The sequence below is a fragment of the Alosa alosa genome, chromosome 5 (genome assembly GCF_017589495.1).
Source record: "Alosa alosa isolate M-15738 ecotype Scorff River chromosome 5, AALO_Geno_1.1, whole genome shotgun sequence".
Taxonomy (NCBI): domain Eukaryota; kingdom Metazoa; phylum Chordata; class Actinopteri; order Clupeiformes; family Clupeidae; genus Alosa; species Alosa alosa.
The window spans coordinates 24,034,963-24,056,594 of NC_063193.1; the positions used below are offsets into that span (position 1 = coordinate 24,034,963).

Here is a 21,632-nt window from a genome sequence, read left to right on the forward strand (position 1 = left end):
ATTCTTTGTTGACTCTCCAAAAGCTGCCGCTTCTCCTGTTCCCACACCATTCAGTGCTCACTTCCTTCCCCCCACATGCAGATCCATCACAGAGACACAGCCAAGCCGGCCTGAGCATGTGGGTGCTGGAGGGGAAGTAGAATGTATGTGTATGTTTGTGTCAGAGTGTGTGTGTGTTAGTTTCAGAAAGTGAGTGCGTGTGTATGTGTATGTGTACGTGTCATGGATGGAAATGCACGTGTGTGTGTGTGTGTGTGTGTGTGTGTGTGTGTGTGTGTGTGTGTGTGTGCAAGTTTGTGTATATAAACGGGGGATCTTAGTCTCCTCTCTTCAAAGTAGGATTTAGGAGAGTTTCCAGGAGAAATCTGAGCTGAGACGAAAGAGAGAGAGTCAAAGAGAGAGAGAGAGAGAGAGAGAGAGAGAGAGAGAGAGAGAGAGAATACTCGCTCTACTTCTTTTCCTCTCTTCTCCCTCTATCCTGTCTCTCCCTGCACTTCCAAAAAAGGAGACAGCTCCCAGCATAAAAAAAAACATTCTTTACTTCCAATTTAACATCTCTCTGTCTCTTCTTTCTTCCTGTAATGGCAGTAACACTAACAGGCGTACTGACAACACTGAACAAGAGTTATTACTCAAGTGAAAAGATCTACAAGACACTGGATGCTAACTGGAAACAATGCTAACTGGAAAGACTCTTTTGCCAACACCTGTGAGCAATACTTCTGCACTCTGAAAGAAACCCAAGTATGATTATTTTCTCCATGAACAGATATATTTCAAAGGCATTTTTTCAAAGGAAGAACGATTTGATTGATGCATTAAACTCTTACCAAATTATTTCACAAGTGCAACAATTTAAGTTTAATTTCACTGCTGGTTATGCCTCTGAAGGTCGCAAGTCAGCAGAGCCTTTCCGGAACCCACTCCATACCTGTCAACACTCCCGTTTTCCCCAGGTTTCTCCCATATTTCAAGGTCATCTCCCTGCACCCTCCTGTTTTGTTATTTTTCCTGGAAAACTCCCGTAATTTGCATGACCATCAAACTGATTTTATAATCATTGATCCGTTCATTTTTTCAGTCAGTCATCTCCCAGGTTGCCAAATTGTGTATGAAATACACCCTACACATACACAATCACTTACTTTCAATTTCAACTGTTTTGTCATAGGCTAAAACCTGGCAACCCAAATAAGGAAGAGGGTGCCGACTGCGTGGCCTGAGTCTCGCTAGCAAGCGGACTAGTTGAATAGCCTACTCCAGAACTAGCTGTTGTCAAATTGTTGGGAATTTAATTTATTAACACATCACATAAACTGCACTGAGTGTTGTTGATACACAAATAGGCAATTGTGTCCTCGGAACCAAATCTGACAGCAAGCCGCTTTGGAGTTTTGGAAGTAGGCTGCAGGCAGGCAGCGGTTGGATACATAACTGGCATGTGTAGGCTTTCGGTAAGGTAAAAGCAATGACCAAAATGCAGTGTATAAAACATGTTAAATATGCAAACACCGATCCAGTACAAACACTAACCCAACAAAATAAATCTCCCATTTTTGGAAAACTAAATGTTGACAGGTATGCCAAAATACTAACATTATTATAAAATAAACATTATTACTTCATTAGTCCACCACATGCAGTGGGAGGTGAGAAGGTGGTTGGTTATCAACAGGTCAGAGTATTGTAGTGGTATTGCTTTATTTTCTATGAAATTTTTTGTCAAAAGTATTTTCAGTCCAGGGCTGCAGAACTCTATGCCTGTCTCTAAGTTTCAGTCAAACACATGAAGCCGCTTCTTGTACATGAATAATAGCCTAGTCCTAGATTACAAGCTTTTTTTAAATGGAGATTTTCATTAAAGTTTGTTTTTAGTGTAGGACTAGGCTTAATCCATGTACAGGAAGCTGGCGCGTGAGGTCTCTGGTGTGAAGAGGCTTGTTAGCCTGACTTGAACACAGCCAGACATTCACTTTTCGGTGGGGGTGTTGGAAGTACAGTGCATTTAGACGAACCAAAGATGTTGATAGACCACACAAATGTCACTACAGGTTTCTCAGAGCTACTCATGTCCAAACACATGGAGGTGAGAGCAAAGAGCTAAAGCAGACAGAACAGCCAGAAGGACAAGCAAGAGAAAGATAAAAATAAAACATGAAAAAAATTGCTGTTTGACTCATGGCTAAAACACTGTGGCTTATGGCTTATAACAGTTTATAGCTGTGTGTGAGTGTGAGTATGAGTGAGTGAGAGTGAGAGTGAGAGTGAGAGAGAGAGAGGGAGAGGGAGAGAGAGAGAGGGAGAGGGAGAGGGAGAGATGCATCTTCGTGGGAGGTTCACATCGGTGTGCTCATACCTTGAAAGAGGGCCCAGTGGAGATGCTCTGTGTGGAGATCTTAAAAGGAGTGGCTCTTAGGCCCAGCGTCAGCTCTGAAAGAAAGGGAGCAAAGAGGGAAATTGAGAGAGGGAGAACCACTTTACATGCAGGGACAGCAGGAACATTTCCCCATGGCAACATAATTCCCTTAAGCCTATGGGAGTGCCTTTGTGTGTGTGCTGTTTTTTTTTGGGGGGGGTTGGGGGGGGGGGGGGGGGGTATTTAATGCATAAGTGTATGTGCATGTGTGTTTATCTTATGCTTTCTCAATGTATGTGTAGAAGTATTAGTGTGTAAACGTATGCATGTGTGTGCGTTGTGTTGTGTTGAACGAAAGAGGGGAAAGCAGTGGCCATTACTCAGTTACATGGCACCAGCATGGAATCTTAAATCTCACCGTAGGGACTCATCACCACACACGGACACACGGACACACGGACACACGGACACATGGACACACACACACACACACACACACGCACACACACACACACACACACATGCTTACCCCAAGCTATGTAAACACTCTGAGACTTCTCTTTCCTTGGCTCACACTCTAATACACACATATGCCCACATTAAATGGCAAAACAAAAATCCCTCATAGATGGATGGTGCCCATTTGGTGCATTAGAGTGCCCGTGTGAGTGTGTTACGACTGCACATACTGTTTAACCATGAACCAAAAAATACCAAGTGACAGAATCATTACATCAGTCTCTACCTGTTCCACACTCACTCTGAACCCACTCCTGGACACACACACACACACACAAGAGGACAATTCCATAAAAGGCAGATTAGACAGTAAACTGGACTCTAAATGCAGAAAACATTGCAGTTGATAGGGCACCCTCTCTCTCTCTCGTGTGTGTGTGTGTGTGTGTGTTCTTGATTTAATGCTGGTTGTATTTACGGAGCCTCTGAGGTAGACCAAAAGACCTTGTGTGAGACTGCTCTGCTGGAGCCTGGACTGTCTCTTAAATAAACAGTTTGGGTTAAGAACCTTTACGTACAAGCCAGAAAACAGCTGCTTGTGTGTGTGTGTGTGTGTCGGGGTGCAGGTCTGTGTAAAGCCTTGTAGAACCTGATGACACTTCTCGGGGTACAGTCCTTTCAAAACTTAATTCAAGTAATTTCCCAGTAGCCTCAAACTAGATAACAGATGGTCAGGTACAGTACACTACACCATCAGTGAAGTTCATATACAAAGTAGCAAAGGCAAACTAATATGTCAGTATCCAATGCAAAATTCACAGTGAACATAACCATGTTTGGACTACCACACAGCATGCATGAATACTAACTCAGGTTGTAGGGTCATAGAGTCAGGAAACTGACCCATCCAGTGGTAGAAGTAATCTACCAAGATCAGATTCCAGACTCCTGCAGTTCTCTCTTAAAGCAAATAAATAAATAATAGAACTTAACTTAACAGCAGATAATATGCTGTGTTGTGTATCTGAGCCTAAGATCTATGAGGTTAACAGCCCACACCAGGAGACTGGGTTCACTGTGACATGGAGGTGTCAGGAGTGAAAGTTTGGTGTCTGTTTCTATGGACCCTTTCAAGAGAGTTCCATTATCAGCATCATAGTTGGCCCCACAAGGCTTCCTTTTTAACACCCCATATGTTATCTTAATGCAGAGGAAGTAGATTGGGGCCCAAATAGAACGTTCAAGCATTGTTTTTGTTTTTATTGTTGAAAGGGTCTATACGTGTATGAAAGGATTGTTGTGCTATTGTGTCGTTATGGAGACTACTCATACAGTACAATCCAACTCAAACAATCAATCAGAATTTTTGTTCCAGAAATCAGTTGAGAAAATCAGTTAAATTACAAGACATATACTGCTCAAAAAAAAATAAGGGAACACTTACAGTTGTCCACAATTGTTAAACCACATTTTTTGAAACCTTCCACCCTTTTCTCCATTCTCAAAATATATTCACAGAATGTCTGACAGTTCTTGCAAAATAAAACACTTGCCTCAAAAGTTTTACTTGTGCTCAGAACCAAACAGTGTCAGAGTACCTATCCAGTCTATGATTGAAGTGTTCCCTTAATTGTTTTGAGCAGTATATTTATGTTCTGACAACCTGAGAACATGTACAAAACATATATGTACATTATTTTGAAAACTTGAGAACATATACGAGAACTGACCTGGCCAACCCCTGGATGATGGTAATATTCAAACTTTGAGCATTGTCATACTGTATCCAGTGTTTCCCATACATTGACTTATTTGTGGCGGCCCACCACAATAACAATGATTTTCCAGGTTGTACTAAATTGTGCTTAAATCTGGTTAGCATCATAACCATGCTGCGCTAATTTGCTAAAAACTGTTGCATTCAAGTTAATTCTGCAAACCTACCACCACAAATAGAATTAAATTCTGTGGGAAACACTGCTGTATCCAATGTATATCCTTTGTATTTTCCTATGCTTTTAAAAAATCATGCATTCATCACAGTCATTCACAATTGCTAAGACAAACTCAAAGAAGCTGCAATCAAGGGCAGCCGTGGCCTACTGGTTAGCGCTTCGGACTTGAAACTGGAAGGTTGCCGGCTCGAACCCCGACCAGTAGACATGGCTGAAGTGCCCTTGAGCAAGGCACCTAACGCCTCACTGCTCCCCGAGCGCCGCTGTTGTTGCAGGCAGCTCACTGCGTCAGGCTTAGTGTGTGCTTCACTTCACTGTGTGCTGAGTGTGTTTCACTAATTCACGGTTTGGGATAAATGCAGAGACCAAATTTCCCTCACGGGATCAAAAGAGTATATATACTTACTAATTATACAATCCACTTGATCTTTTCAGCACAACACAAGTCTTCACACAGGTATTTTGTTTGTTGTGTCATGATTGATTGAAAGAATATATTCATTTCACCACAAGTCTGCTGTTTGAGGGTTTTTGTTGCATGTTCCCAATGTTTTGCGAGTGGCCAAATTGATGCATTTTGTTTGCAAAATACTTTAGCAGTGTTTTTTTGTTTTAGCCTGTTTGTTGACTGTTTTGGAAACATGGTGTGAGAGTGGACAAATGTGTTTTAGTAATAAAAAAAAAAAACGCCAGTTGTATATATATTTCTTTGTAAAAATGCGCTCAAAAAATAGTCTCATTCCCATCAAAGTTCATTTGAAAAGCTTGGTTTAAAAACGCTATATTCTCCATTTTAATGATTAATAATAATTAATTTTGTTTTCCAAGTAATTTCAGTGGAAATGTAGTTGGGTATTGTTATTTGATTTTTTCTTTACTCAATCAAAACAACAGAACTTCAATTTCATTGATATTACCTGAAATACACAATTAAATAACATGACTTATTAATGTTTTCAAAAATGGATTTATAGCGTTTTGAAACCAAACTCTTTCACTTATCAGGTGAAACAGATTCTGTTATGGCAACGTCCTTTGGTCTTTTGGATGGTATTTTTGTGTGCATAGTATCTGCATGAGCATCACTGAACACAGTAGCTTAGGTTACAGCCTGGATATCTGCTGTGGTTACAGCAAAACAGACTGAGCTAAACATTCTACTGGGCTTGAGTCAACAGAATGAGCTACTGTTCAGCAAAACAGACATACACAAACAAGCACACTCACACTCACACTCTTAACTGACAAGGACAAGGAAAACCAAACACACACAATGGGTTCCTATGTGATGGTGTCTATCGAACCACACTAATCTACAACGCGAGCGCGATGCCATAAGACACTTAAATGTTGCTGTTCTAATAAACATACTCCCCTCATCTTTCAGAATCACTACAAGCATGTGTTTTAGTGTGTGTGTGTGTGTGTGTGTGTGTGTGTGTCAGTCATAGAGAACAAAGCTCACTTTGAGGGCTCCTCTACATGCGGAGGGAGGAGAGTCAAAGGTCACATATTTATACCGCCTTTACATAGACAGACAGTCAGACAGACAGACAGACAGACAAACAAACAGACAGAGAGACATGATAAGCATATTCACATATTCGCATGAAGCAAACTGCACCAATGTGGCCCCCACATTTGTCAACTCATTCAAAACTTCTAACACGGCTTATATTATTTCAAAAAGCAAATACATACGCATGTTATATAAAAACACTCTCAGGAAGTCTCTCAACACACAAAGAGACAGACACACTCACACACAGACATATGTACACAGTTATCAAACACACAAGCAAAGCATGCATCTATATACAAACACAGACAGACATGCATAAATAGACACAAGGACACACATACACACACACATACTTTTGTGCAGTCAAGCCAAAGTGTGACTCTTTCTCAACTGCCTCCACAATTTCCACCCGAATGGAAAAGATGAACAGCATTCATGTGGGTGAGAGCATATATGGGCACACACACACACACACACACACACAAACAACTGGCTTAGCGCCTGTTCTTCATTATTTACAACCTGTGTCAACTTAAGTCGTGTTTTTACTGTAGGTGCCATCTAAACACACTCCAAAACTAACACACTGTTAGTGTTTGCATCTATTGGCCCTCAACAGCCTCATGGGGAAAGAATATGTGAGAGAGTGTGTGTGTGTGTGTGTGTGTGTGTGTGTGTGTGTGTGTGTGCGCGCACCTGTTCTGGCCCACTAGACCCACAGATCTGCAATAACGTGTGTATGTGTGTGTGTACCTGCTCTCTGTGGCCCAGCACTGCTGTGTGTGATGGTCCTGGTCTGAGGCTGCTGATTGATTGTGGTGCGTCCATCTTTGATCTCGATGGTCAGGAAGGTCTTCATGTCGTCGGCCGGGTCCTGTGCGTCCGCCTGCCTCAGTGTCTCAGGTGGCTGCTCCTGGGCCTCTGGTTCCCCGGGACTGGCTGTCACGGCTCTCCCCGTCTTAGGGCTCTCCGGCTCTGGGCTGCCTCCCTGCGACTGGCCCCCCACGTCCACCCCTCCAGCGGGCTTTCCCGTCCCGCCCACGGCCTGCTGTGATTGGACGAGAGCTGCAGGGGAGGGGCTCTTTTGAGCCTGAGGTTGTGGGCGCCCTGTTTTCTCGCCGAGGTGGGCAGAGAGTGGGCGGACGGAGCGCTGCAACCCCCGCCTCGGGGGTGGGGCTTCAATGTGGGCGGGCTCGGTGAACTTGCGCATGCGGTCCCGGATGGAGTTGGGCCGAGCCAGTGGAGCAGCCACTCTACTGGAGCCTGAAGAGGAGGAGGGTCATGCCAGTCAGAGGTGATACAGTACACACACACACACACTAGAGACGCCTGCCAGTAAGGGACAACACTCATAAACTCATGTGTGTGTGTGTGTGTGTGTGTGTGTGAGAATGTCCTGAAACATTTGAAAGCCAAAGAGAAGAGGAGAAAGGGGGAGAAGCAAGTCTGCTGCAGTGAGAGAAATGAACTGCGAGTGACACAGGCGAGCAGAGACACTGAGATGGAGAGATGAGGATAATATTGGGGGGGGAGAGAAAGAGAGAGAGACAGTGACTTAGGGATGGTACAGCTGGCCTTATTCAGGCAAAAAATGTGTGTGAAGTGTGTTTACAGAGGACATTGAGAGAAGACTGACGACAGATTCACGCAGGCATGAGCGGCACTCTCTCTCTCTCTCTCTCTCTCTCTCTCTCTCTCTCTCTCTCTCTCTCTCTCTCTCTCTCTCTCAGACATATTCTCTCTTGACAGACATATGTGCACGGCCATATTCTCTTATACACACACACACTAGCCCAAGAGGATAACAGGTGGAGGAGCAGGCTAAGAAGATGCGCTTCTGATGATTTCTAGCACTGTAGCAGCAGCAGCTATGTTAGGGTTAACCCAGAGCAGCTGACACAGATACAGTCGGCCATACAGACCCTCTCATTGAGCAGGTCCAGGGTTAGCGCTTACATTTCTCTGGCCATCCTAAAGCTGAAAGCTCTGGGCAAAGGCCTTATAAGGCTGCAGTGTGTGTGTGTGTGTGTGTGTGTTAACATGTGTGTGTTGGGGGAAGGGAGTTATAGGATACTGGGGCAATGCCAGAGTAAGTGTGTGTGTGTAGTGTGTGTGTGTGTGTGTGTGTGTGTGTGTGTGTGTGTGTGTGTGTGTGTGTGTGTGGGAGGGATTCAGTCTGCCCTGACACTGAGAGAGTGGCTTTAATAGCCTGGCTGTCAAAAAAGGTGTGTGTGTGTGTGTGTGTGTGTGTGTGTGTGTGTGTGTGTGTGTGCATAGGATGAAGGGGAAAGAAAGAAAAGAAAGCCCCCTATGGAGGAACACAACAATCAACTAATCAGGGACATGTGGAAACCACTCAGAAACAATGCATTCGCACACACGCACACACGCACGCACGCACGCGCACACTATTAATACAAAACTCCCCCACACTCAACCCCAGAGGTTACAAATGAGAGAGAAGAGTTTGTGTGTGTGTGGGGGTTTTTTTTGGGTGGGGGGGGCATACCTGTCTCCTTGCCATTGGTAAGAGTGGTAAGAGGGGCATCTCTGGTCACAGACACCTAAAATAGATCCAAACAGGTGAGGAATATACACACACAGGGACGTATCAGTGATGGCACACATGCACACCAGAGCAGTGGCCAATCAGAATATTCGTCTACTATGCCAACTTGCACTTCTTAACCGCCATATCTTGGTCACCATTGTGCATACACTCTTTCCAGATCGCAAACTAACCACAGAAGGTAAGGTTTCAGCCCATGACATTGCAGTAACACACACACTTCTGTGCGTGTGCACATCTGTGTGGGCTATAAACAGGGGAGAGCGCATGTGGAGGATGAGGTAATGTGGTCCTGCGAGGATCTAGGCTGTGACACGCAGTCAGATGGAAAATCAGACCAAAAGCCTCTGCGCCCCACACACACACACACACTCTTAGACGGTCTGTTAGAGGGTAAGCATTTTCCAGGTAGGAAAAAGCAGCATGGGACTCTCTGTGGTAAAGGCCAGCAGACGACTCCAGAGCCGAGACTATTACTATAGCAAGAGACCTGCGGTCTGGAGAGTTACAGGCTAGAAGACTGAGACACATATCAACGCTTAGCAGTCACCCGTCTTTATGTGCCATTTGTGCACAGCAGTCCTGTAAATCTAGTAGAGAGAGAGAGAGAGAGAGAGAGAGAGAGAGAGAGAGAGAGAGAGAGCAGGGGACGGCAGGGACAGGATGTGTTTGGGCTCCTGGGTAACTGGGGACAAACAGAGTTCATCACGTCACAACAGAAACGCAATGTTTACTGAGCCCAGTGAGGCAAAGCCCCGGCCCCTGTACACGGCTGTGACAGCACTGAGGTGTGAGTGAGGAGGGATGGGGACATGGAGACTATCAGGAGTGAGGGGGGGGCTGTTCTTTTGTAACGACACAGCGACTCCTAGTGGATGCACTGTTCTACAACCTCTCACAAAGCAATCTTTAAACAGTAGAGTAAGTACTGCCATTCTGAATCGGAACACAGTAAAATACACATGATCACATGCCTCACACATGTGCAGTGGTCTACATTCTAGATATAGATGCCTGACCCAAGTGGCGGTGTATGCATAAGGGGGTTCATCATTGGTGTAGAGCACTGGATGATGGGCAGCGGACGGCATGTTCTCTACCTGCTCGGTGCTGCAGTCTCGGAGGCCGTTGGGCAGGTTGCTGGAGCCCAGGGCCTTGGTGGAGAGCGCGGCTCCGTCTGGTGCGTCGGCGCTGGGCTGGGGGTCCTTCTCCTGCTCCACTTCCGAGTCAGTGCTGGAGGGGGACGGGCTCTCGCGCTGGGCGCTGCGCTCAGAGCACGGGGAGTCCCGACCCGGGCGACGCCCAAAGCTGCCAGTAGACCGATCCGATTGGCCAGAGTCACAGCGCTGGCGCGGGCAGGAGGGGATCACCTCGGGGTCGGAGGTCGGGGAGTCCTGCGGAGGCCGTGACCCTGGGGGAGCAGAGACCTTCTCCCTGACCAGCGGGTCCAGAACCAGAACCATATCGGAAGAGGGCCCTGCGGAACACAGAGAAGGCACCGCCAGAGTCAGAGAAAGAGAAGGGAACCAGAGGGGAACTCTCTCTTCGTCTCTCTCGCCTCTCTCTTCATGGCCAAGGAGGCACTACAGGCTTGAGTTACAGTCAGGAGAACTAGACTAAAAGATTGTGTGTGTGTCTGTCTGTGTGTGTGTGTGTGTGTGTAAAACAGCAGATGAAAGGCCAACACCTACAGAGAGACTTCTGTCTCCTTCAGCGTCTGTTTCTGAAACACACCCTACTATTAGGAGGGCCTTTCTCAGGTTAAAGTCACTTTTACAAAGCCAACCAGTTCCAGAAGTCACACACATTTAAACCATAACCTCTAGTTCACACACACACACACACACACAGAGGAAATGAGAGGCTTCCAGGAGAAAAGGAATGTTAGGGTGTCTTTAGGGATACCAAGAAGCATGAAGGCAGGGAGGGGTGGAGACATTTCCTCTCAGTCTGACTAGTGTGTGTGTGTGTGTGTGTGTGTGTGTGTGTGTGTGTGTGTGTGTGTGTGTGTGTGTGTGTGTGTGTGTGTGTGTGTGTGTGAGAAAGAAAAGTAGGCCAGGAAGGTGGTAGCCAAGCCATTGGAAGTTCAGTGTGTGCACACACACACACACAAATAAAGTTATAGCTTCTCAACTTCAATGTCAGATACCTTAAAAAGCATGTGACCCCCACACACACACACACACAAAAAACACACACACACACACACACACACACACACACACACACACACACAGCTGCCCAAACAAATGTGGATTAAAGAGCGGTGTGTTTACAAACTTGGGGCTGAGAGGGAGATAAGGAAAAGGGGGACCCAGTCAGAAACAGGAAGGAGAGACAGAGAGTGCCGACAACAAGATGGCGGGATAAGGAGGAGAGAGCCAATCAGTGATGATGAAAAGGGGGCATCACAAAGGAACGAGAGGACTGCCGAAAAAGCTGAATGAGCTCAATCATTTGGGGACTAGCACATAGCATGTGATACAGCACACATCACATGAAAAGCCACACTCAGAGCTCTATGCTGAATTCTCCCTCAGCCATTCCGCTTCATGATGTACTAGTGTAGCTCAGCATCTGTCAGTACCTTCCAACCTTCCATGATTCCACCTTCCAACCTTACACCCAATGATAATGGAAAGGAAAATGGGCGAAAAAGGACATTTAACAGAAAAGCCTGTCATCACTGCCTTCGCACATTCTCATCATACTGAGTCTCTGGATCCTCTCTATGCTGGCTTCAGCATGGGCCTAATAAATCTAATAAAGGCCATCATTCCCTCATCTATTACATTTAAGCAGAGCCCGAGTCTGTTCCTATCCCCATAATTTATCACCTAATTTTTCTCGTATGCTTTTTTTAAACAACTATTCTCTGAGTGTTAAGACAGGCTGATGCTCCCCCTCTTTTCACAACCACTGATATTTTCCACATCTGGGCAGGAAACCTGTGCCAGTGTACGTGTGTGTATTTGTGTGTGCGCGCGTGTGTGTGTAAGAGTGTTTGTGACACCACACCAAGGGGAGTCCAGCACAGTCTGTCCTCACCAGTGTCAAAAACACATTCTAAGAACTCAGACAAACTCAAACAGCAGGTGTCTCAAGCATTTTGGCTATGCAAGTTCTCTCAGCGTGAGCATGTGTGTGCCCTACCTGAAAGAGGAGACTTTCATCCATATTTATACATAATGCATATGCAGCCATGCACACAGGGACAAGACATGTCTCAAGCACTCAGTCTGCTGTTCATTTGCTGTTCTGAGTTTATTTTGGGCAAAATAGTTAACCTATTTAATTGAAAATGACCTGAATTCTACACATTCATTTGTCCTCTTCTAAAGTGTCAGAAAGAGCCACTAGTGTTTGAGTGGAGAGCAGAAAGTGGGGGTGTGTGTGGCTGAGGGTGTGTGTATAAGTGCAGTCAGGCCAGAGTTGCTATCTGATTGTTTACTTGACCCTGTGTGTGTGTGTGTGTGTGTGTGTGTGTGTGTGTGTGTGTGTGTGTGTGTGTGTGTGTGTGTGTGTGTGAGAGAGAGAGACAGGAAGTGGGGTGTTTAGTTTGTGCTGAGTGTCCCTGTGTTCCTTTAAACCTCCTGAGCGTCACCACACTACTTCCTGTGGCTTAGGAAGAGGGTGAGAGATGTAAGACACATTGAGATTGTGTGTGTGTGTGTGTGCGGGAGAGAGAGAGAGTGTGTGAGTTGAAGTGTGTGTCTAGACCTCTCTATTATACTGAGAGAATGTGGGGGATGAGGTCTACACAAACATACTACACACCACCAACCATCTCTACACACAGAACAAAACTGAAATATTCTTTTCCTCTCTTTCGTCGTCTCTCACACACACACTCTGATAACAAAACACTCAAACACACTTTGAACTTTTCCTATCCTGAGAAGTCCTCTTTACACACACACACACACACACACACACACAGACAGAGAGTGGACCGCTGGCCTAACCCACGTAGAGCCTGTCATCAACAGTGGCCTGAATGGTGTGATGTCAGCCGGTGTTGGTAGCTCGGCCTGTCTGCTCTCATTAAGCCACGGCCACAGACTCACATGTGTTTACCACTACTGTGTGTGTGTGTGTGTGTGTGTGTGTGTGTGTGTGTGTGTGTGTGTGTGTGTGTGTGTGTGCACGCACACACACAAGTGAGTGCGTGTGTGTGTGTCTGTGCTTGTGTGACCCAACATAAAGGCCATTCTTCAGCTTGCACACAAAACAACCCAACTCGAAAACAGGCACACACACAAAAATGTGTCTATAGATAGACCATGTAGTCTGCTCTGGCAGAGAGAGAGAGAGAGAGAGAGAGAGAGAGAGAGAGAGAGAGAGAGAGAGCGAAAAAAAAAAAAAGAAAAGAAACAGAACAAGGGACAAAAAGCAAGAAAGACAGCGAGGGAGAATGCATGACCTTATTGTACAACTCTTTTGGATGCTTTGAGGAAGCCCCCTGCTGCTTACACACCAACATAGACAACACTGGTACAACAACAAGCAAGAACACACATGTAAACACACACACACACAAATAAAAATGTTTATCTCTTGTCTCCAGATAAAGGTTTGGGTACCGTGGGAATGTGGGCAATTAAAACCAAAATCTGTGTAAGTGTGTGTGTGTGTGTGTGTGTGAGAGGAAGTGGTGATTGAGGGAAGGGTCTCCATAAAAGTGTGTGCATGAAGCTGTGTACACGTGCATATCAGTACACATTGTTTTTTTTATGAAACAGCCTGGACAGTGTGTCCACTGTCTCCTTCCTGACCTGACCCCTGTCTCAAACACACGCCCGCACACCAACACACACACACACACACACACAGCTCCACCTCTTCTCAGAAGTTTGTGGCAGAAGCAGGCAGCTTTTACCCATAATCCACTAGTGCAGTGGCCACGCCATCAGCTGAGCTTTAATGACGGGTTAGATCTGTGTGTGTGTGTGTGTGTGTGTGTGTCTCTAAAATCTCAGGGTTCAACAACTCTACCTAAACGCATGTGTCGGGTGAGGGGCAGACCAAAGATGCCTCTTTCAAGTTTTCCAAGTGAAAACAACTGTGTGTGTGTGTGTGTGTGTGTGTGTGTGTGTGTGTGTGTGTGTGTGTGTGTGTGTGTGTGTGTGTGTGTGTGTTAGTGTATGTACACCACACCATGCATTGCAGTCTCTCTTTAAAATTGCAGAAAAAGCTTTTTTAAACAAAACACAGGGGTATATTTTAAGACCAAAAGACCTCAATGGTCTAAACCAAAGTGTCCAAAACAGACACATACACTCATGCAACCACACACACACACACACACACACACACACACACAAACACACTATATAATGACATACAGACTTTATTCACCTATAAATGCACAAATACAGGGACACCGTCCGCTCAGGCACACAAACACACAGCAAAAGAAAAGCCTTTTAGAACGAGGGTAACAGTACAGCCTCATGTAGAGCCAAATAAAGATTCAGGGAAGAGGAAATTAATTTGCTGTTGTAAGCCAATATACAAACACACCACACACAAACACACCTCAGCTGATACTCTGACACGTCTCAGGATTCAGGAAGGGGGAGGAAATTGAGGGTTTAAGAAGGGTGTGTACACTGGAATGGAGGCTATTCAAACTAACATTAAAAATGAAGTGTGCATTCATCAATCCACCTGAGCTGAACCTGATTTGACCGTAGATGGACACAGATTAAATGAGTGTGTGTGAGTGTGTGTGTGTGTTTCCTCACCTGTTGGGTGCAGTTCTTGGTCCTGTGGAAGTGATTGACTGTTGAGCTGCTGGACCGGTGCTTTGATTGGCTCTCGCTCCTCTGTGCTCTCTCTCTCCACGTTCTATGACCAGATGGAACATTGAGACAACATTTAGTGCCAGATCTCACTGACCACATCTCATCAGTCTCATCCACCCACCCCCTTACACACACACACACACACAACCTTGCGCAAACAAGTCCTCCCATAGACACACACACACATACACAACTATACAATACCCACATGGACAGGCAGACGCACACACACACACACACACACACACACACACACACACACACACAGATGGAGCGGCTCAGACCCAAGCATGCAACCATGCATAAACACACTTGTGGTGACACAAAGCCTGACCAGAGGACTGGGTGGGGGACGTGTAGTCCTCATCAACAGGCTTCACTGGGATGACAAATGTAGTGGCTGATTCACATCACACCCAACATTGTGGCCACACACACACACACACACACACACACACACACACAGTGGCGCTGACAAACCTGCACCCACTCAGCCAACCCTGACTGCCCCCCCACCTGCCACCACAATAACCAATCAGCTCACTCACAGCAGGACACACACAGCTCAAGGCCAAGTGCATTTGTGTTTCAGTGAGTGTGTGTGTGGCCACTCACAGCTCAAAAGCAAGACGATCAGATACAGCTTTGCCTCCTCTGAATAGGGAATAAAGGGCAAGGAACTCTGCAGAGGGTGTGTGTGTGTGTGTGTGTGTGTATGTGTGTGTGAACTGTCTCTCCAAGCGAGATAAAAGCAAGGAGTTGAGCCTAGTGGTCTCTATTGAGAGTCCGTGAGGAGAGACGATGAGGTCATGATGAGTGTGATAAAAGCGGTCACTCACAGTATTCTTTTCCTCAATTTTTCAATGTGATTCTAAAAGTTAATATGCTATGTTATTGTTATGCTTTGGCACCACTGTACCTACAGTTATGTAAAAAAAAACACATTTAATTGAAATGAACTGAATGAGAGAGAGAGAGAGAGAGAGAGAGAGAGAGAGAGAGAGAGAGAGAGAGAGAGAGAGCGAGAGAGAGATTCCTACACGCAGACACACATTCACAAACACAATGGACACGTATCTACATAAAGGCTAAGGTAGGACACAAATATGTAGATGTACAAAGACGCAGGCAGACAGGGAAACACACAAAAGCTAAATAGGACCAACTGGTTCTCCATGAGAAGAGAGGCCCAAGTCTCTGTAGAAGAAACATCTTTTTTCCAGGTCTCAACTCCTTAAGTAACAACTGTAAATGTTTAAGACGGGTCAAAAAAAAGGCTCTTGGGTTGTGGTGTGTGTGTGTGTGTGTGTGTGTGTGTGTGTGTGTGTGTGTGTGTGTGTGTGTGTGTGTGTGTGTGTGTGTGTGTGTATATATATATATATATATATATATATATGCCTGATTGTGTTTGAAAGCTGAGTGTAGGTTGTGTGTGTGTGTGTGTGTGTGGTTTCTATGAGAGGAGAGGGAAAGGCAAAGGCTGTGACCTTGTCTACAGGCACTAAAGGGATTAGAGACCAAACTACAATCACCTGCAAACAAGAACTAATAACTCACCACTGTGTTCTAGAAATTAACTCTCTCCCCCTCTGTGTGTGTGTGTGTGTGTGTGTGTGTGTGTGTGTGTGTGTGTGTGTGTGTGTGTACTAATCACCCTACACTGTAAGTGAGTGTGCTGTAAACAAACACTAATCAAATTTACAACTGTGTGTGTGTGTGTGTGTGTGTTAGAGCATGAGAGAGAGAGATTGTGTGCATTACCACAATCCACAACAGAGCCAAAATAGCCAGTGTTCACATGTTGTGTGAGGGCACGGTATAGGAGGGGGACTGAAAAGAGGCTGTGGGAGAGATGGAGAGATGACTGCAGTAATTCTCCACACACTCATCCTCATTCACCCCATTCACATGTCTCAGCAGGAGACACGCTCAGAGTGGTGGAGAGACAGAAAGACTGAAAAAGAAAAGATGGAAAGAGAGAGAAATATGGAAATGAGGTGGGAAAGAGATGGAGGATACCAAAGGAGCAGCTTCTGGCCTCTGTCCTGCTGTGTGTGTTCTTAATTAAAGGTCTGACAAGCTGAACCGAGCTGACCCTTTAGCCAGCCACTGCTGACCACAGAGATCCACCCACACATAGCCACTATGCATGCTGTAAGAAAAACACACACACACACACACACACACACACAATGATAGAGTTGGTATATACATTCCATTCACACACTCACAATAAACCATATGGCATTCTATTCCAAAAACACACTGGATAAACCTGGCAGTGAATGTATATGAAAGTATAAAAACGCATTCACATGGCATATTCATACACACTCACACAGCAAATGCAAACACACATTTAGATAGAACCGGATTATCTCCCAGAGTGCACAAGAATAAAAATTCACCATACAACTCCTTCTCCCCCTCACACACACACACACAGATACACACACCTCTTTCATGTCATTTTCCATTTTCCATGACTGCAACGCTGAGGTCAACCACACACTATTAAGAGTGAAAAGCAGTAGCAGCCTCTGACACTCTGGCATCAAAACACTTTGGCTCACACAGTGGAGTATGTACACACACACACACACACACATACACACAGAACAACATTATCATGAAGCCACATGCTCATCTTATTGACATTATGAGTGATGCGGCACACACACACACTTCGCTGTTCCTGCTATTCACAGGCTCACACATGTAAAACCAAACCTGGAGCCTAACTCAAATGATAGACAGTAGACACCACTGCAATACCATAATATTCATCTCCTGTCAATCAGCCGGTCCCCTCCAGATCCCCCCATTGGGTGTGTGGGCTCCTCTCCTCTCCTGGCGTGTCCCTCTAAGAGCCCGACATTACACACTGACCTGACTGATGCTTCTCTATCCAGAACACAAACACACACACACACACACCATCTTAAAGTAGATCTGTAAAAGTTTATGTGTAAACAGACCGACCGACACAGACAGACAGACAGACAGACAGAGCAGGGGGTGGGGGGGGACTTTACCTTTCTGTCGTGAAGTCTGTTCCCTCCACAAACCCAATAGCAGAATGAGAAGTACTCCACCTCCCTCTCTCTCCCTCACTGAGTGACCACTCCCCCACTTCCTCTCCACCCTCTTTGTGTACGTTGCTCCCCCCATTCCACAAAGACTGGCTCCCGCTCCCTCTCTCTGCTTCAGTAGGTTAGCGATGGCTAACTCATTAACTCTTACAGGGGGCTTGCGCAGTCTCTCCTCAAGGCAAAATAATCTTAACCTGACTGATTTTTGCACCCTCTAACAAGACCGTGGCCCATATATAGGCGACTGCTAAGAGCAACACACACATAAATATACATGGGAACTGCAACTATATGTGCAAACTTACCCATTCAATTACCAAGGGAGCACATGTCCACACAAACCAGATGATGCTGCACCAAAACCTTGACAAGTTTTAGTCGTCAGTGCACAATGAATTTTAGTGTTGCACACATACATGTGTGTGTGCGTGCCGCCGTGTGTGTGGGTGTGTGCGCATGTGTTACCTGTGTTACGTGTTACTGTGTTACCTGTGTTACCTGTGTTACCTGTGTTACCTGTGTTACCTGTGTTACCTGTGTTACCTGTGTTACCTGTGTTACCTGTGTTACCTGTGTTACCTGTGTTACCTGTGTTACCTGTGTTACCTGTGTTACCTGTGTTACCTGTGTTACCTGTGTTACCTGTGTTACCTGTGTTACCTGTGTTACCTGTGTTACCTGTGTTACCTGTGTTACCTGTGTTACCTGTGTTACCTGTGTTACCTGTGTTACCTGTGTTACCTGTGTTACCTGTGTTACCTGTGTTACCTGTGTTACCTGTGTTACCTGTGTTACCTGTGTTACCTGTGTTACCTGTGTTACCTGTGTTACCTGTGTTACCTGTGTTACCTGTGTTACCTGTGTTACCTGTGTTACCTGTGTTACCTGTGTTACCTGTGTTACCTGTGTTACCTGTGTTACCTGTGTTACCTGTGTTACCTGTGTTACCTGTGTTACCTGTGTTACCTGTGTTATGTGTTACCTGTGTTACCTGTGTTACAAAGACTGTATGACTCATACAGACCATATCATGTTATCAAGGTCTGTCTTATCACAGTATGGTGATCTCTGTGCCTGAGCATGTTTGCACGCATACCCATGTACAGTGTATGGCTGCTTGAGTATGCCTGTCTGAGATGCACAGATAAGAGAACAGTAAGATAGGAAGACCACGTACACACATATGATCCACACAAACACAACTGCATGGCTTCATCAACCTCAGCAAGGTATTTAAACATTACTTAAATCAACACATGAATCACCCAAAACACATTCAGATGTATCTGGTTTTGTGAGTGCAATATGAAGAGATGCTAGTGTATGTGTCAGCTGGCATGTCAATGCCCTCCTCCATTTCAGCCACCCAGTGGTCCACCAACCTGAAAGGATAGGCCTGTGTTGCCTTGTGCACAGAGTAATGGTACCATCTCATGCAATATTTGTAAGAGTCCACACAGTGTCAGTATTGAGTCAAAAAGAGACACAGACACTTCCATAGTGTCTGTACACACAGACACATATAGACAAACACACATACAGTGTCTATAAAAAGTATTCACCCCCCTTGGATATTTCCCCTTTTAATGCTTTAATAAATGGAATCTGTCAATTTTACAATAATTTACAAAAATGACCTTCCAGGCACAGGTGTCTAGTTATATTACTATACTGTACACATTCACTGCACTCAGGCGATCTCCATTTCACTAACTGTGAGACTATAAGCACCAATCAGCTGGACCGCTGTTCATTTACATCAGTTACTTGGGAGGGGGGTATTTATGCAATCACTTATTTTGCATTATATATTTTTAATTAATTAACATTACTTTGTATAAATCTGATTTCACTTTGACATTGAAAATGGTATATTTGTAAATTGTTGTAAAAAAGGCCAAATTAAATTGATCAAGATTCCATTTATAAAAGCAGTAAAAGTGGAAATATGCAAGGCCCACGCAAGTAACAGTCATCTGATTTTAGCTATTTAGACATTTTCTGAGTTTGTGTGACAAATACACAGAGACAGACAAACAGAACGAGAGAGAGAGAGAGAAAGAAAGAAAGAAAGAAAGAAAGAAAGAAAGAAAGAAAGAAAGGCGAGTGTGTATATGTGTGTAGGAGTTCATGTTTGCGTGGCTCTTTTGAGAAACATTTCCTGCATTCTTCAATACCATCTCTGCTACCACAGACAGCAATGGCTACGTGAGTCAGAGAGTGACAGTGGCTTGTGTGTGTGTGTGTGTGTGTGTGTGTGTGTGTGTGTGTGTGTGCACATCTGTGAGTGAGCCTGGGATTAAGGGTAAAAGTATGAAAAAGCATGGATGGCCACATTACAGGGTGTGGGCACACATACTTTGTGTGTGTGTGTGTATGTGTTTGTACTTGTCTCTGTATATGTGTATATGTATGTGTGTGTATAAATAAAAGGTATAAGGGGCAGATATGAGGAAGAACTATAACGAGTTATACACATACTGTGTGTAGGAACAAGAGCTGTGTAGGGGCAGGTTGTGTGTTTGTGTGCATGTGTGTGTGTGTGTGTGTTTGTGTTTGTGTGCATGTGTGTGTGTGTGTGTGTGTGTGTGTGTGTGTGTGTGTGTGTGTTGTGCACCGTTTTCCACATTCCTTTAGAAACCTCAGTCTTCATTGTTTGACAAAAACATGTAGTTAGAATCTACTGCTTCCATGGCGAGGAAACACACAATTCTGTGGTTGAGAGTTTGTTTGTTATATGAGGACAATGCTCCTCTCAGAGACATCTCTCGCTCTCTCTTACACACACACACACACACACACACACACACACACAAAGCTTTATTTCTATCCATCTCCTCTTGCCGTCCTCTCCCTTTGTCTTTCAGAGAAAAATAAAAACACTCACATCGGAGTTTGGCCGGAGCTGCTCAGAATTCTGGGAAGGTCTCCGTTCCGCTGGATGGCCCGAAATCTTCGCTGTAGCCCCTGCAGTGTGCACACGTACACACGCACGCACACACACGCACGCACGCACACCGACACACACACCGACACACACACACACACGTACACACGCATGCGCGCACATACACACGCACACACGCGCACACGCATGCACGCACATACACACGCACGCATGCACATGCACACACGTATGCACGCACATACACACGCACAGACGCGCACACACACACAAAACAACATGAGCTGGACAAAATCCATTATGGACGGCCAACATAAGTTAGAGAGATACCCCACATTCATCCAAGCATGCGTACACACACACTCCCACACTTGGATGCACAGACACACACGCGCAAACTCACCCTGGATCTCTTGCTCCCTTTCACGACGGATTGCAGCTCTGATCAGTTTCCTCTCTTCATAGTTCATGGCTCCTCTCAACTGCTCACACACAGACACAGACACACACACACACACACACACACAGAAGTTACACTTCCACAGCCAACTACATGCAAGTCATAGGAAAAGATTTCAAGAGACTTGGTGTGTAAGGTGAGTGTGAGAGTCTCAGCTGAGACAAACTAGATGTGAATGTTCGTTTGGTTTGTGTGTGTGTGTGTGTGTGTGTGTGTGTGTGTGTGTGTGTGTGTGTGTGTGTGTGTGTGTGTGTGTGTGTGTGTGTGTGTGTGTCTGTTGTTCTTACCATCCTTGTGAGCTCTTCAATGTCATGGATGGACTGAAGCTTTCCTGACAGAACATTCAATGACTCTGCCAATTCTGACCTATTAAATACACAAAAACACAGAAAAATAACAGCTACTTCAGGTTGCTACCTTTTGCTTTTTAGCTATATTCATATGTAGGTGTGCGTCGAGACAGAGGTTTGGGAGATCTATTTGATGTGTGCAGGTGTGTGTGTGTGT

At 45.2% G+C, this 21,632-nt stretch overlaps 1 protein-coding gene across 4 annotated transcripts in view; it reads right to left on the reverse strand.

Moving 5' to 3' along the window:
• The window catches only part of smtnb (smoothelin b), a 54,242-nt gene that overhangs the window by 14,322 nt on the left and 18,288 nt on the right, over positions 1 to 21,632 (reverse strand). For all 4 annotated transcript variants that reach the window (XM_048244212.1, XM_048244210.1, XM_048244211.1 and 1 more), the window contains exons 3-10: positions 21,413 to 21,491; positions 21,069 to 21,147; positions 20,648 to 20,727; positions 14,609 to 14,711; positions 9,962 to 10,338; positions 8,802 to 8,856; positions 7,046 to 7,555; positions 2,357 to 2,430 (exon numbers count right to left, since the gene is read on the reverse strand). In XM_048244212.1, coding sequence (XP_048100169.1) covers positions 2,357 to 2,430; positions 7,046 to 7,555; positions 8,802 to 8,856; positions 9,962 to 10,338; positions 14,609 to 14,711; positions 20,648 to 20,727; positions 21,069 to 21,147; positions 21,413 to 21,491 — 1,357 coding nt within the window. The remainder of the gene's footprint in view (positions 1 to 2,356; positions 2,431 to 7,045; positions 7,556 to 8,801; positions 8,857 to 9,961; positions 10,339 to 14,608; positions 14,712 to 20,647; positions 20,728 to 21,068; positions 21,148 to 21,412; positions 21,492 to 21,632) is intronic.